Genomic DNA, 15589 nt, shown 5'->3' with positions numbered 1-15589 from the left:
GGACGGTCAGCGTCGACGAAGCCGGTGGGCTGGCTACAGTAGACAGTCTCCGTCAGAGTGCCATGGAGGAAGGCATTCTTGACGTCGAGCTGATGGATCGCCCAGTCGCGGGAGAGGGCGAGGGAGAGGACGACGCGAACAGTGGCGAACTTGACGACGGGGCTGAAGGTCTCGTCGTAGTCCACTCCGGGGCGCTGGGTGAAGCCCCGAAGGACCCAACGGGCCTTGTAGCGGTCGAGGGAGCCGTCCGAGGTCAGCTTGTGGCGAAAGAGCCACTTGCCGGTGACCACGTTGGTGCCTGGTGGACGTGGCACCAGGTCCCAGGTGTGGTTGGCCAAGAGGGCCGCGTACTCCTCCTCCATAGCACGACGCCAATGTGGGTCGGCGAGGGCAGTGCGAACGGAGGAGGGCACCGGGGAAGCGTCGGGTGGAGTGCTGGACGTAGCAGCAGCCAGGATCAGCCGGTCGACGGGGCGAAGAACGCCAGCGGCGCGCCGAGTCACCATTGGGTGGACGTGCCCGGGGTCGCGGTGGATGGCGACTGGGTGGTATACGGACGACTCGGAGCGAACCGCCGGAACGTCGAGAGCGGCGGTAGTGGCCGGCTCGCGGCGGTGATAGACGACGGCAGGGTCGGCGAAGCGGGCCGCGCTCGTCGACGGGCCTGAGTCGGGGGGCGCCGAGGTAGTGGCGTGGCCGCGGCGGTGGTAGACGAGCGTGGGGTTGGCGAAGCGAGCCGGGGTCGACGGGGCCGCGCGTGGCGTAGGAAGGATCGGCGGGGCCGCGCGTGGCGCAGGCGTGGTCGACGGGGCCGCGCGTGGCGCAGGCGTGGTCGACGGGGCCGCGCGTGGCGCAGGCGGGGTCGACGGGGCCGCGCGTGGCGCAGACAGGATCGAGGGGGCCGCGCATGACGCAGGCATGATCGTCGTGGCCGCGCGAGGCGCAGGCGGGGTCGACGGCGCCGCACGTGGCGCTGGGATGGGCGCGAGCGGTGGCGTCGTGGCTGCACGAGGAGCAGGTAACGGCGCAAGGCGTGGCGCCGGGGGTGGGGGGGGAACCGGATCGGACTCGAGGAGTGAGTCGAGATCGGTGGGTGTGGTGGAGCCTGCAAGGGGAAACACATCTTCGTCGAAGACGACTTGACGAGAGATGATGATGCGGTGGGAGGTGAGGTCCAGACACCGATACCCCTTGTGGTCAGGGGAGTAGCCGAGGAAGAGGCAGCGAGTGGAGCGAGGAGAGAGCTTGTTAGGGGCGGTAGCGGAAGTGTTAGGGTAGCAGGCACAGCCAAACACGTGCAGGTGGTCGTAGGAAGGGGCTGTGCCGTACAGGGCGAAGTGAGGTGTAGGGTGGCTCACCGCCTTCGAGGGAAGACGGTTGAGGAGATGCGTGGCGGTATGAAGGGCCTCTGCCCAGTAGGTTGCAGGGAGAGACGCCTGAAAGAGAAGACAGCGGATCATGTTGGTGGTGGTGCGGATCATGCGCTCGGCCCGGCCGTTCTGAGCAGAGGTGTAGGGGCACGAGAGACGCAGCTGGACACCGTGAGTGAGGAAGAATGAACGAGAGGCGTTGTTGTCGAACTCGCGGCCATTGTCGCACTGCAGGGCACGAACCGGGCGCCGGAACTGGGTGGATACCCAGGCGAAGAAGTGAGTGAGGGTGGTGAACGTGTCGGACTTCAGCCGAAGGGGGAAAGTCCAAAGGAAATGAGAGTAGTCGTCTAGAATGACCAGGTAGTATTTGTAGCCGGAGAGGCTAAGGACAGGAGACGTCCAGAGATCACAGTGGACAAGATCAAAGGCCTGAACAGCCCTGGACGTGGAGGTGGAAAAAGGAAAACGGGAGTGACGGCCAAGCTGACAAGCATGACAGAGGTGCGTAGAAGAGCCCCGAGTATAGGATATGTCAGAGTGGCCGGCAAGCTGGGACATGACGTCAGGTCCAGGGTGCCCAAGGCGACGGTGCCAAATGGCGGAGGAGGTGGTGGTAGTAGCAAGAGCATATGATGTGGTGGTAGTAGTAAGGGCAGGAGATGAGGCTACTCCGGTGTGGGGAGTGGTGGGCAAGTGAAGGGAATAGAGGGGGCCGGAGCTGTCACAGCGAGCGAGCACAGCATGTGTGGGAAGGTGGCGTATGATGAGACCCCAGGGGTCGAACTCCATAGAGCACTGGTTGTCACTAGTGAAGCGATGAACCGAGAGGAGGGGATGAGTCAGTCCAGGAGCAACAAGGACATCGTTAAGGCAGAATGGTCCTGGAAGAACCGATGCACCTACTGAGGTGACCGGGAGGGTGGAACCGTTCCCAACGACTATGGAGGAAGGATGTGAGGGGTGTGGTGGATGGGAGTGGAGTAACGAACTAGTTGTGGGGGTAGTGTGGAAGGAGGCTCCGGAGTCAACCACCCAATCGGTGGTGGGAGGGGGAGGTGTTGGTGGCGAAGGTACGGTGTGAGCGGAGAGGGCTAAAGAAGGTGCCCCGATAGAGGCGCTAGGTGGGGAGGGAGATGACACGGGCTCAACCGCTAGGGAGGCGATCGCAGCACATGGGAAGACAAGCGGTCCAGGCACGTGGCGGCCCGCCTGAGGGTGGATCTCAACGCAGTCCCGGAGAATAGGGTTCCAGACTGGATCGAGGGACACGAACATGCCCCGGATGAGCTGGCCGTTGTGGAGGAGGGCACGCACAGTCACAGGAGCGACGGGCGAGGTAAAGCTCATGTACAGCGAGGGTGACGTCATGGAATCGGTGTGGGGAAAACACTGGTAGGGGAAGCGCAGCGGCGCGAGAAGTGAGGAGGGCCGTCCAGAAGGGCGCACGCTGCCAGAAGGATCGAGTCGGGCGGCTTGGCTAGGAGTTGGGGCCGACAGCGACTGACGGCAAGTGAAGAGGAGGCTGCAGCGGGGAGTGCTCGCGGCAGAGAGAAGGGCGGCTGGGGACCAGCGGATGACGGGAGCGAGGGGAGGAGGCCGGCTGGACGCCGGCCGACGGAGAAGGGGAAGAAGCGAGCCGGGGCGGATCCGGCGGCGCTGGCGCGGAAGGACACAAGCCGCGCGCGGCACCGGCGGCTGGAGGAGACGGCGCAGGTGCGCGGTCCGGTGGGAGCAGAGGGAGAAGGCGCGGAGTCGCGTCTGGGCGCGGGCCAGAGGCGGCCGGGCGCGCGGGATCGGCGAAGTCGGCCTTGGGCGGCTTCCTGGCGCGGCGGTTGCAGGACCGACGGTCCGGCCGGAGCGCGGACGGCGCGCGGCCCTGGCTGGGCGGCTTCCTGGCGCGCGGCCCAGGCTGGGCGGCTTCCTGACGCGGCGGCTGGAGGGTCCGGCCGGCGCGGCGGCTGGGGGGGCGTCGGGTCCGGCCGGCGCGCGGCCCTGACGGCTGGAGGCGCGGACGGCGGCGCGCCTGGGGGAGCACGGCGCGCGGCGGCGCGGCAGGCAGGGGATGCCGGGCCTGCTGGCAGCGCAGGCGTTTGAGGGAGATGGGCCGGCGGGATGGGGGCTGGCGGCTGGCTGGGGGCCGGCGGCTGGCTGGCTGGGGGCCGGCGACTGTAGGGGTGGCGGCTGCAGGGGAGGAGAGCTCCCAGCGGCTGCAGCGGTTGCAAGAAAAAAAACCCTAAACCTAGGCTGATACCATGTTGGAATGTGAACCCCAAACCCTAACGGGGGTTGGGCGATATATTAATAGGCTGAGTAAACTGGGCCAGGCCCATTACAGAGGGGTGAGATGGACATTACACGGGGAAGACCCCAAACCCTAGACGGGTTAGTCTAACAGTCTGAAGCACACAATTATGGAAGAGGTCTTCCCATTCAGCCGTAGCAAAAATCCGATCAAGTCTGACCAGGGTAGGGGCTTCACGCTCATTAGACCATGCATACTTTCTTCCCAAGAGCTCAATCTCTCTTAGATTGAGATCACTAATGAAGCCTCTAAAGCGCCCCTTCATTGCCCTGTCCACATTATCATTGTTTTTGTCTTCAGCTCGATAGATAAGATTGAAGTCGCCTCCCAAAACCCAGGGTCCATTACAGGCTGATTTGATATCTCACAGCTCTTGCAGGAATTGACACTTCAAAGCATCAAATTGTGGTCCATAAACCCCTATAAACCACCAAGGTACCCCATCCGCATGTGCAAAAAGAACTGAAGCCGAAAACACATCAACTCTAGTATTCAAAGCCTGATAGACATGCCCTCTTCAAGCAACCAGAAACCCCCGCGAGTTCCAGCCGCAGGCAGAAAAACAAAGTCAGAGAATTCGACCCCAAGAGTGGCCAAAACCATTCTTCTAGAAATAGCCATTTTCTTAGTCTCTTGAAGACAAATAAGATCAGGTTTAACATAATTGACGACCACCCGAACAACATCTCTTCTAGACTTGCGATTCAAACCTCTCACATTCCAAATTAAGAATTCTGACGGACCCACAGACATTAAAATATAGGAGAAGGAACGACCTGAAGATAACAGAAGGGGGGTGGTTGGGTGGGGGGGGGGGTGAATCAAGTTTCCACATCAGTCGCCCCTCTGATGACTTCCACGGTCCCAATTTCTTCAATCTGCTCCGGAACTGTCCAACCGAACAGAGCTGCAAGAGCAGCGGACTTAGAGAGTGGCATACTGAACAGACGGCAATATACTTCCAAGGCTTCGTTACTTGGTACTTCTTGACCCTTGCTCAGGTTAAGAGATTGGGCAAGATTCAGCTGAACTTGCTGCACTACCAGGGAGTGCAGCGTGTTTCGCTTCATGGCCAAGCGTCTACTGCGACGAGGAACAAAATCTTGCGAATTAGACCACGACTCTTTATTTTTTTGACCCTTTAAGATAAGGCGGACACCCTCCGCGCTTGGACCTGCACGTGTGCAGCCACCTAGATCCCATGGATATGCCATCTAGACGAAATGGGGAGCACATGGATGGCCACCTGAGACGCCCTCGTGGAGGCCGGTAGCGGAATGTGGTGGCGCTAAGCAGTGCGCCCTTGCTGATGACGAGGGAGCGCCTTCCCTACCGCCGCTGCCGTATAGTTGGAGTTTGTCGCCCGCGGGACACGCACCATGCTTGCGCTTGGAGACAACGGGCAAGCACGGTTGCTGATGGCTGTCCGATAGGGCGAGGTCGCGCCCCCGTGTGTCGAGGTCGACCGCCACCAAGGTTGCCTCGAGCATCTGCCGACGCACCTCGTGCAACCGCCGCTGCACTAGGAGGCCACGTGCCACAGCCCGCAGCCGCACCGCCGCTAATACCTTGTAGGCACTTGTCTGCGCAATCGGCTTCCTCCCCGCGAGCTGCTTCAAGGTTGCTGGGACGATTGGTCGCCACCGCCTGACGCGACGATAGGGGCTGAAGCGGCCGGTGGTGGCGCAGAGGACGCTGGAGGCGAGGTGGTGGTGGGTGGAGGGCCTGACATCACTGTTACCAGATTGTTATGGATCTAGGGTTACAGAGGTAGTACGAGGGGTAGGTTGAGGTCTAGGACCAGTACTTCGACGCTTGGACACCGTCGGGCTGTTGGCTGGGGAGGCGCGATACTGTTCACGAGGATGGCAGCAACCGCAGACGAACAGCGCTACAGTACCCGCGGTACTGTTCACTAGATGGACTTGCGAGGGGTTTGAGGGCGACGGCTAGGGTTAGGGGCGCTGGTGTGGCCGGCCATAGGGATTTCCCTACGGCCGGTAAGAGAGAAAGGATTTCCTTCTAATCTCTTGCTTACTTTCAATTGATACAATCCCTCTCATTATATAGAGAGAGGGTTACATGACCTCTAAGCACTAGATCTAATCTTATCTCTAATTGTAATCTTATCCCAAACTAGGCTTATCTTTATCTAACTAACACTCACTGTCTACTAGCCATTCCGTTTTATGTTAGAAGTTTAATTAGGATACCTTTTTTCTTAAAACATCAATTAGGATACTTCATATTGTATTCATAACGAAAAACATGTCCTGTCATCTTTAACTGGCTTTTATTTTCATTTTTGCCTTTTTATTCTAATGTATAATACGGAAAATCTCTTGCTGTCCTTAAAAAACATATTGTATTCATGAGGGGAACTTCCTACCTCTGGTCAGTATTGTTTCTCATGTTCTTTGATACACTATTGAAAATGGCTGGACTCAGAATGCATGCAATTTTTCCAATGACACAACATTCAAGTACAATATGTTTTGATCTCGATGCTCATCAAACTTTTCTTATCCTTTAATCATATTTTTCTTTCCTTTATCTAGGTATCTCATTGATGTAGGAGCGCTAAACATAATTTCTGATGTGTTACAGAGTCAGGATAAAGAACTCTTTTCAGCTGGGTAATCTATGCATCAACGAATGCTTTACTCTTCTTCGTTTAAACCTATTCCTTTTTTTCCTCTGATCGCACTATTTCTTTGGGAAATGCAGGGCAAACATACTCGGGTATTTTGTTGATCTGCATCCTGACTTAGTTAGAACATTTATTGCCAATCATGAAGAGAACCTGGAAGGCAGTTCTCTTCTTGAGTTTCTGGTAAGTTTGCACTCTTCATTTTGAAATCATTGTCCAACATTTATGCGCTTTTTTAGTCCAAGTAGCAAATTATATTATAGAATCATCTATTACTAGAGGACATGACTATGATTTCAGACATCCTTCAGCTTTTTGGTGAGGCTTCTGGTTTATATAATAATAATCAGAAATCTAGTGTCTACCCCATCAGATGCCATGAAGACAATTTAGAGATTATTCAACAGTTTTGGCCCTGCGAGATATCTAGCTTTCCTTGCAAGTACCTTGGGCTGCCCCTGTCGTTACATAAATTAAGAAGGGAGCAGGTGCAGCCCATTGTGGATAAAATAGCTAATCAACTACCTGGATGGAAAGCTGATTTGTTGACTAAAGCAGGAAGAAGTGTATTGGTGCAATCTGTTTTGACAGGGGTGCTGATTTATAGTGTTATGGCTGTAGACTTGCCTTCTACTACTTTGAAGGACATTGATAAAATTCGAAGAGGGTTCCTTTGGCGTGGTCGTAAAAATGCCATGGGTGGCCATTGTGCAGTGGCCTGGGGCAGTGTGTGCAGACCTCAAGAGCTTGGTGGACTGGGTATTTTCAGCATCACTGAATTGAGTTGGGCCCTTAAAATGCGTTGGGCTTGGCTACAAAAAACTGAGCCAGGTCGGCCCTGGGCATCCCTGCCTTTGCATACCCCGAAAAAAATTTGAGAGTTTCTACAAGTAGCCTTGTATTCTGAGATTGGAAATGGAGCTTCTACTCTTTTCTGGAGTGATCGATGGTTGGATGGGCAACGTATTGGGGATATCGCTCCCCGACTTATTGAGACTATTCCTATGAAGCTAATTAACAAAAGGACAGTTCAGGAGGCGATTGAGGATAATGGCTGGATTAATGATATTCCTGGGAGTTTATCTGTTGGTGCACTTGCAGACTTCCTGCGTATTTGGGATTTGGTGGCACATGTTGATCTGGACCCCCATAAGGAGGACAAACATATTTTTCGGTTGGCTGCTAATGGCAAATATTCGACTAAAGCCGCTTATGAGGGGCTCTTCATTGGATCTGTGGAGTTTGAACCTTTTGAGCGGATTTGGAAAACTTGGGCTCCGCCCAAATGTCGATTCTTCTTGTGGTTGGTGGCTCACAAGAAATGTTGGACAGCAGATAGACTTGAGAAGCGGGGGCTGGATCATCCGAAAAAATGTCCTTTATGTGAGCAGGAGAGGGAGACAATTGACCATCTGCTTGTGAATTGTGTTTTCTCAGGAGAATGTTGGTTCCTCCTTCTAAGGCAATTCGGGCTGCAGGGTTTGGCCCCCCAACCAACGGATATTAATTTTATGGAGTGGTGGCATCAAGCAAATGAAGCTATTCAGGGGTCCTTCAGAGATGGCCTAAACTCCCTCATTATGCTGGGCGCTTGGATTTTGTGGAATCACCGGAACAGATGCATCTTTGATGGCCTTTCCCCTAATGTTGCTAATTTCCTAATCCATGTGGGGGATGAGCGCCGTCTGTGGGAGACTGCCGGGGCCAAGGGGTTGACATCCCTTGTTGCCTCCCTATCTCATGTAGCCTAGAGTTTTTATAGATGAGTCAGTCTATGCTAGTTTCGTTCAGGCCGCCGTAAGGCGTCAGTTGTACCCCGGTCTATTTTAGACCTTGTTTATTTCTTCTTTTAATATAATGATACGCAGGTCTCCTGCGTGTTCGAGAAAAAAAAATTATGTGTATTTCTTCTTGTTTTCCTTGAACACTCCCCTACCGTTGTACTTTCTTTTAGGAGAATTGTACTGTATATATATATATATATTCTGTCCTTGGGTTATTACATTTTTGCTGTCTGAGATTTTGTTGGTCCCTGTTGAGTATGAATTGCTTGCCCCTTCTCCTTTTGTCCTTCAACTTTATATGAATTTTCTTCTATTACCGTTTGTTCTAGCCATTGTCAATAACTGCATGATTTGATAGTTAGCACTTGTATGTACATCTGCTTCAAGTTACGGTAGAATCATGCAATAGTTTCTTTAATTGGTAGTTGAAATATCAACTTAAGTAATCGATGGCTGAGTTGTTTATCTCTACTCCAGGCATTGTTTACCGTTCTCAAAATAATCTCTAGTGTTAGAGATTGTATGCAGACATATCTTTTAGATTTGTAATTGCCTTGTAATCTAATTCATATTGGCTTGCCTTGTATTCCAAGCCATATTGGCCACACACATATGACAACGCTATTAGTCACCCTAGGTGAAGCTTCACCCAACCGGTAATTACTGAAGAACACTAAGGAATTTTCAGTAATGACTGAATATCACTCAGTCATTACCGGTAATCTAAGTCATTACCAGCGTACATTATTAATCTTCAATAATTACCGGTTGGGCGAATCTTCACCTAGGCTGACGAATAACGTATATATATATGTATATATATATATACTCTATTCATTACCTAGGATGATGGACCCAACGTTCCATCACCCGGACCAACCGCCGAGTGCGCTCGTTTGCCCCGCGTGGCTCGTTCCCAGCCACACGCGGCTCATTCCCCACGTGGCTCCCTCTACGCCACGCGTCGGCTCCTCCCCTACGAGCGGCTCCATAGGCACGCACCTATTAAGTCATTTCCCTTCTAATTCAGGCATTCCAGTGTACATTAAGTCATTCTTCATGTATCTCAGACATTCTTTGTTATTGGTTAAGTCATTCTAGGCAATATTAAGTCATTTTAGTATTCTGACAACATTAAGTCATTTCAGAGTCCAGGCAAAGTCATTCAAGCATTCAGACAACGTTAAGGTATTCCAATAAACATGAAGTCATTCCAATAAATATTAATTCATTTTTAGACAACATTAATTTATTCTTGTTTTTAGCCATTTTTTCTATTTTTCTCAAACATTTCTTTATTATTTGTTCAGTCATTCTAGAAAATATTTAAGTCATTCTAGCGTACAAACAACATTTAAGTCATCTGAGGTAACATTAAATCATTCCATAGTCCAGGTAAAGTCATTCAAGCATCTAGGCAACATTAAGAGGGTGTTTGAATGCACTATAACTAATAGTTAATGGCTAAAATTAGTTGAAACATCCAAACACCCTAGCTAATAGTTCAGCTATTAGCTATTTTTGGTAAATTAGTTGATAGTTAGGTAGTTATTTGTTAGCTAGCTAATTTCACTAACAAAGTTTAGCCGACTAACTATTAGTTTTAGTGCATTCAAACACCCCCTAAGTCGTTGTGGTAAACATTAAGTCATTTCAAGTGAGGTGGCTCACCAACTGGTAAAAGACTGGCTCGGCTCGACTCTTGCGGGGGGTGAGGTGGCTCAACCCATGGTCGCAGGAGGGCGACACGTCATGAGGGAGTGTGCGCACGGGAGGCGGCTCGGTCGGTCGGCTGAGAGTCGCGGGCTGGCGCGTTGGGTCGGGTCTAGGTGATGGACCACTGGTCCATCACCCTAGGTGATATATATATATATATATATATGCTATTTGGCACCATTTCTATTGAAGCACGGCACCAAACCCATAATGCAAATTCATGGTATTCTATAATCTGTATTCACTGGGGGCATATACCTTATGTACCCACGTACTACCCTCCATCTCCGTAGATACCTTATCCACCCAACGTGATTAGAGTAGATTGGGCGCCGGCCAAATGCTGTTTTTTTCTTCTTTGGCATGTGATGCACAACCGGTGTTGGAAAGCTGATAGGTTGGCTAAAAGAGGCCTTCCGGATCCAGCCTTTTGTCCCTTATGAGATCAAAAGGTGTCCCTTATGAGATCAAAAGGACGAAACAATTCATCATTTGTTGGTGTCTTGCGTTTTCGGTAGACAATTTTAGTTCAACATCTTCCAGAAGAGGGGACTGGCTACACTATCGCTCTCGTCGTAGATCCGGTCATAGGCTCTAAGCGCCTCGCCAATGTGCTCATGGACGGGGGAAGTGGCCTCAACATCATGTACATTGAGACCTTCGACGGACTAGGGATCACACGCTCCACGCTGCGAGCTAACACGGTGCCGTTCCATGGCGTCATACCCGGCCGCTAGGCCTACCCCCTCGAGCGAATCACTCTCCCCATCACGTTCGACAACCAAGCCAATTTCTACACCGAACCCCTGCAGTTCGAGGTGGTGGACTTCCCAGGGTTCTACAACGCCATAATCGGGAGGATGTGTGTAACACCCTGTCCATTCCCGGACCGGCGGTACTTACTCCTGGCAGCTCTCTAGGATCATATATTGTCACCACAGACCAACATGGGTTTTTTGTGCGCACTTTGTCCTCACTCATGCGCACTCGAGAAAACTTCCTGGTCGGTCACCCATCCCAAATTGCTCCAAGCCAAGCACGCTTAACTTAGAGGAGGTTCTTTTGAGATAGGCTTTCGAAAAAGAAGATGCACCTTGTTGGTATGAGTACATTATTAATTCTATTCAGCCTTGGTCCATGATATCACCATCCACCGGGGCCAGGATGTCACACTGTGCTACGCCAAGTTCATGGTTGTGCCTAACTACACATACCTAAAGCTGAAGATGCCCAGACCACACGGGATCATCACGACCTCCACGTCCATCAAAACTATAGAAATGTAAAGTGCATGTATTGATAGGAGATGGGGTACACATATTTATAGGGACTCAACCCTAACCCTAATGGGCCGGCAGCCCAACAGTGGTGCCGGCCCACACACACTCACACACACAGTCTAACATCCCCCCGCAGTCGCAACGGGGGCACCACACACGATGAGACTGGAGTAGAGGCCGAAGGTAGGAGCCGATGGTTTGAAATCCCCCCGCAGTCGCAGCGTCGTGATGGTACGAATGTTGCGGCTGGAGTAGAGACCGGTGTGTGCTCGAAGAAGACGATAGCCCCTAGATGCCGAGGTAGCCGAAGTCGAGGTGGTCGCGGTCGGAAGACGCGCAGCAAAAGCCTGATCTTCGACAGGGTCGACGTTCGAGCGTCAACGATCGGCAGGGCGACACAACAAAAGAGCACCGGCAGGCCGACCTTCCTGCTTCTTCGATCGTCCAGGCGTCAAGGAGCCCCGCCAGGGAGGCCGACGGCAGCGCACGCGTCTGCGCCGGTCAGGGTGTCCGTGCCCGCTGCAGAGTAGAAGGGGTATCGGTGGATCCGGCCGGGAAGGCCACGGCAGCGACGGATCCAGCCGGGAAGACACGATCCAGCCAAAGGGACGGCGGATCGAGCCGGGATGGTCGCAGCAACGTGGATCCGGCCGGGAAGGCCGCGGCAGCGACGGATCCAACGAAGGCGAAGAAGGGGGTGGGCGGCGGGGCGTGTCCAACCGGGCAGGGGCCTGCGCCGGACCTGGCAAAGGGTGTTGACGGCACCGGCGACGGGAGAAGCTCGAAGGGGGAGACGCTGCTGAGACGTCAGCGCGAGCAAGTAGGAGGTAGCTAGCGCGATGACAAGGGGATGCATGGGCAAAGACGCCGACACAGGGGAGAGGAGCGCAGGGGAGGGCAGCGGCTGGGAGGAGGCCGCCAGCTGAGAAGTCCGCGCCCGCGCCTTGGGCGGAGCTGGGGAAGGGGGACCCGGCCACGGCTGGTTAGCCCGGCCGCCGTCGTCGCCGCTGCTCCACTGGAGGGCGCGCAGGCAGGCGAGCCGGGCCGCCGCTGCACCACAGGAGGGCGCACAGGCAGTGCGGGTGGAGGTCCCGTCGAGGACGCGACGGTGTCAGCCCACGCAGGATCCGAGAAGCCCGACGGCGTGCGACGAATGGGCTGCTGCGCAGAGATAGCAGTGGTGGCCTGCGTGGAAGTGAGGCCAAGCCAGGTGGGGAGGCTGGGCAGGGAGGTGGCAGGAGCGGCGCCGAGGACCGGCGAGGGGGGCATAGGGCTGGTGCCCACGCCGGCGAGGTGGCGGGGCAGGAAGCCGGCGGAGAGGCCTGGCAGGGAACCGGCTAGAGCAACGCCGGTGATCTGTGTGGCGACGGCGGCGGCCTGTGGGCCAGGTAGGGAGCTGGCGCTCACGCCGGCGAGGGGGGGCGACGGTCGCGCGGCCTGCTTCCGCGTGGGGGGCCGAGCCCGTGCCTGTGGAGGCGGCGGCCGCAAAGGCCGCACCCACGCCGGTGACGGAGACGAGCAGGGGAGGCACGCCGGTGCCTGTGCTGACGGCGGTGGTGGCTGCGGCCCCTGCAGGGGACGCGAGAGGCTCCATGGAGGGGAGGGAGGGGAGGGAAGACTGGGCCGGCAGGGGGGAAGAACCGGCGTCCGGAGGTGGCCGGCGGCTGGCAGGGGAAGGGGAGCTCACGTGGGACACCACTCCCTTGGCCGGATCTCGCCCTGCCCGCCCCTGTTCGGACGCCCAGGCCTCTGCGCGGCTGGTGGAGGGTGGGAGGCCGCCCCCGGGAGGGAAGGCGGAGCCTCCCGGGGGCAGCGGCGCAGGAGGCGGCTGCTGTGGGAGAGAGCCGCCGGCGGCTGCAGTGGGAAGAGAGGAAAGAAACCCTAATCTGATACCATGTAGAAATGTAAAGTGGATGTATTGATAGGAAATGGGGTACACATATTTATAGGGACTCAACCCTAACCCTAATGGGCCGGCAGCCCAACAGTGGTGCCGGCCCACACACTCACACACAAAGTCTAACAAAAACGGTGTACACTTGTGAGCGAGCGAACTGCGTACTCGCCTCCACGATGGTCGGTCTCCAGGAGCACGACTCCAAGGACCATGACGACAAGACGGACGCGTCATCCAGCGCCACAGACATCGCAAAGCGCGCGTGGATCGGAGTGTAGCTTGGCGGAGAAAAGCGAGGGAAGGTGAAAGTCGCCTAGAGGGGGGGGTGAATAGGGCGAATCTGAAATTTACAAACCTAAGCACAACTACAAGCCGAGTTAGCGTTAGAAATATAAACGAGTCCGAGAGTGAGGGCGCAAAACAAATCGTGAGCAAATAAAGAGCGAGACACGATGATTTGTTTTACCGAGGTTCGGTTCTTGCAAACCTACTCCCCGTTGAGGTGGTCACAAAGACCGCGTCTCTTTCAACCCTTTCCCTCTCTCAAACGGTCACTTAGACCGAGTGAGCTTCTCTTCTCAATCAAACGAAACACAAAGTTCCCGCAAGGACCACCACACGATTGGTGTCTCTTGCCTTGGTTACAATTGAGTATGATCACAAGAAGAATGAGAAAGAAAAGAAGCAATCCAAGCGCAAGAGCTCAAATGAACACAACAAATCTCTCTCTCTAATCACTAAAGCCTTGTGTGGAGTTGGGAGAGGATTTAATCTCTTTGGTGTGTCTTGTAATGAATGCTATAACTCTTTAAGGTGTAGAAGTGTAGAAACTTGGATGCCTTGAATGTGGGGTGGTTGGGGTATTTATAGCCCCAACCACCAAAAATGGCCGTTGGAAGTGTGCTGTCGCATGGCGCACCGGACAGTCCGGTGCGCCAGCCACGTTAGCCAGCCGATGGAGTTCGACCGTTGGAGCTCTGACTTGTGGGGCCTCTGGGCTGTCCGGTGGTGCACCGGACAGGTCCTGTAGACTGTCCGGTGCGCCAACTGCGCGAGCTCTGACTCTGGCGCGCACTGTAGCGCATTGAATGCGGTTGCAGACGACCGTTGCGCGCGAAGTAGCCGTTGCTCCACTGGCACACCGGACAGTCCGGTGTGCACCGGACAGTCCGGTGAATTATAGCGGAGCGCCCTCTGATTTTCCCGAAGGTAGCGAGTTCAGCTTCGAGTGCCCTGGTGCACCGGACACTTTCCGGTGGCACACCGGACAGTCCGGTGCGCCAGACCAGGGTGCCTTTGGGTTGTCTTTTGCTCTCTTTGTTTGAACCCTTTTTTTGATCTTTTTATTGGCTTATTGTGAACCTTTGGCACCTGTAGAACTTTATAGACTAGAGCAAACTAGTTAGTCCAATTATTTGTGTTGGGCAATTCAACCACAAAAATCAATTAGTAAATAGGTGTAAGCCTAATTCCCTTTCAGAAGGCCCGTGTGGGAACACTTAGCAGATAAGCTTTGTAAGGAGAGGCGGATCCGATTGATTGGGTGCCACAAACCCTGTATCTGTTAAGAAAGAAATCGATGAAGATAAAGACATTCCCGTCGATCGCTTTGCCCTCCTGAGACCCTGCTAAACAGAAGACAAAAATTTTCAACCTAAAGTACCAATGGCCAAGACCGCTTTCAATAATTTTCAACCTAAATAGTCACCCAGACAACCAGGCCGCCGTGCCCAGCGAGAAGCAAGTAAAAAGGTCTACACCTACCGAAAATCACGCCAGTTGACCCAGGAGGAACCATCGCCACAAAAATATACGAACACCAAAGGCGCCACTGGGGCCGGGATTGGAAGAGCAAAAGGTTCAAAGTAAAGACAACACGTCACACAAAGACCTTGTTTAAGAGAGTTATTACAAAATGGAGTAGGCGCGAGAAGTGGCCTAGGCGTCGTGGGGCGAGCCACCAGCAGGCGACGCCAGACTCCAGGGGCCGGTAAGTAGGGTCTTCACGTCCACCCTTTCGGCAAGCGCTCTGGCGTGGGGGCGAACTTGGTCTTCAATTACGTCCAGCTCCTCATCGTTTCGATCGACCGCGAAACCCTCGACGATCATGGCAACGTCAATCTCATCGAACTGAGAGACCATTTGCCCTAGAGCCAGGCCGCTGCCATGGAATGTGCTATCGGCAACGATGCACTCCACGTGGCTGGTGAGCGACCCCAACCGGTCGACCAAAGGCATCTCGATTGGAGGCGGTGGCGAAAGATGGGAACACACCTGGCCGACAACCAGGCGAAACCTCTAAGGCTTGGTGCTTCACTCGGAAAGCGCGGCAGCCGCCTCGGTCGACGCAGCAACAGCGCCATTGCGAGCCAACGAAAGCTCTCGCACTTGGGCCTCAGTCACTGCCTTCATCTTCTCGGCTGTCCTCTTTGCGTCGTCGGCCCGAGAGAGCATCTTCCGGAGCTCTGAGGAGGAAGAAAGGATAAAACAACCAAAGACAAAGGGGACGGAAGCGGGAAAGGGGACCTACCTCAGTGGTGCCATGCTCTCGCAAGAGCTCCACATTCGTCCTCTCCAGGTGGGCGTT

General features: G+C 54.3%; 1 protein-coding gene across 5 annotated transcripts in view; it reads left to right on the top strand.

Moving 5' to 3' along the window:
- Window positions 1-15589, top strand: part of LOC103630057 (serine/threonine-protein phosphatase 4 regulatory subunit 3) — a 77591-nt gene that overhangs the window by 53549 nt on the left and 8453 nt on the right. For all 5 annotated transcript variants that reach the window (XR_554804.4, XM_035960163.1, XM_008651147.4 and 2 more), the window contains exons 15-16: window positions 6234-6311; window positions 6403-6508. Coding sequence is in view for 4 of the 5 variants with exons in the window: in XM_035960163.1 (XP_035816056.1) it covers window positions 6234-6311; window positions 6403-6508 (184 nt within the window). In the remaining variant the exon portion in view is untranslated. The remainder of the gene's footprint in view (window positions 1-6233; window positions 6312-6402; window positions 6509-15589) is intronic.

The sequence above is a fragment of the Zea mays genome, chromosome 6 (assembly GCF_902167145.1).
Source record: "Zea mays cultivar B73 chromosome 6, Zm-B73-REFERENCE-NAM-5.0, whole genome shotgun sequence".
Taxonomy (NCBI): Eukaryota; Viridiplantae; Streptophyta; class Magnoliopsida; order Poales; family Poaceae; genus Zea; species Zea mays.
The sequence above is the reverse complement of the archived record's forward strand: the minus strand, read 5'-3'. Positions and strand labels throughout refer to the sequence as shown.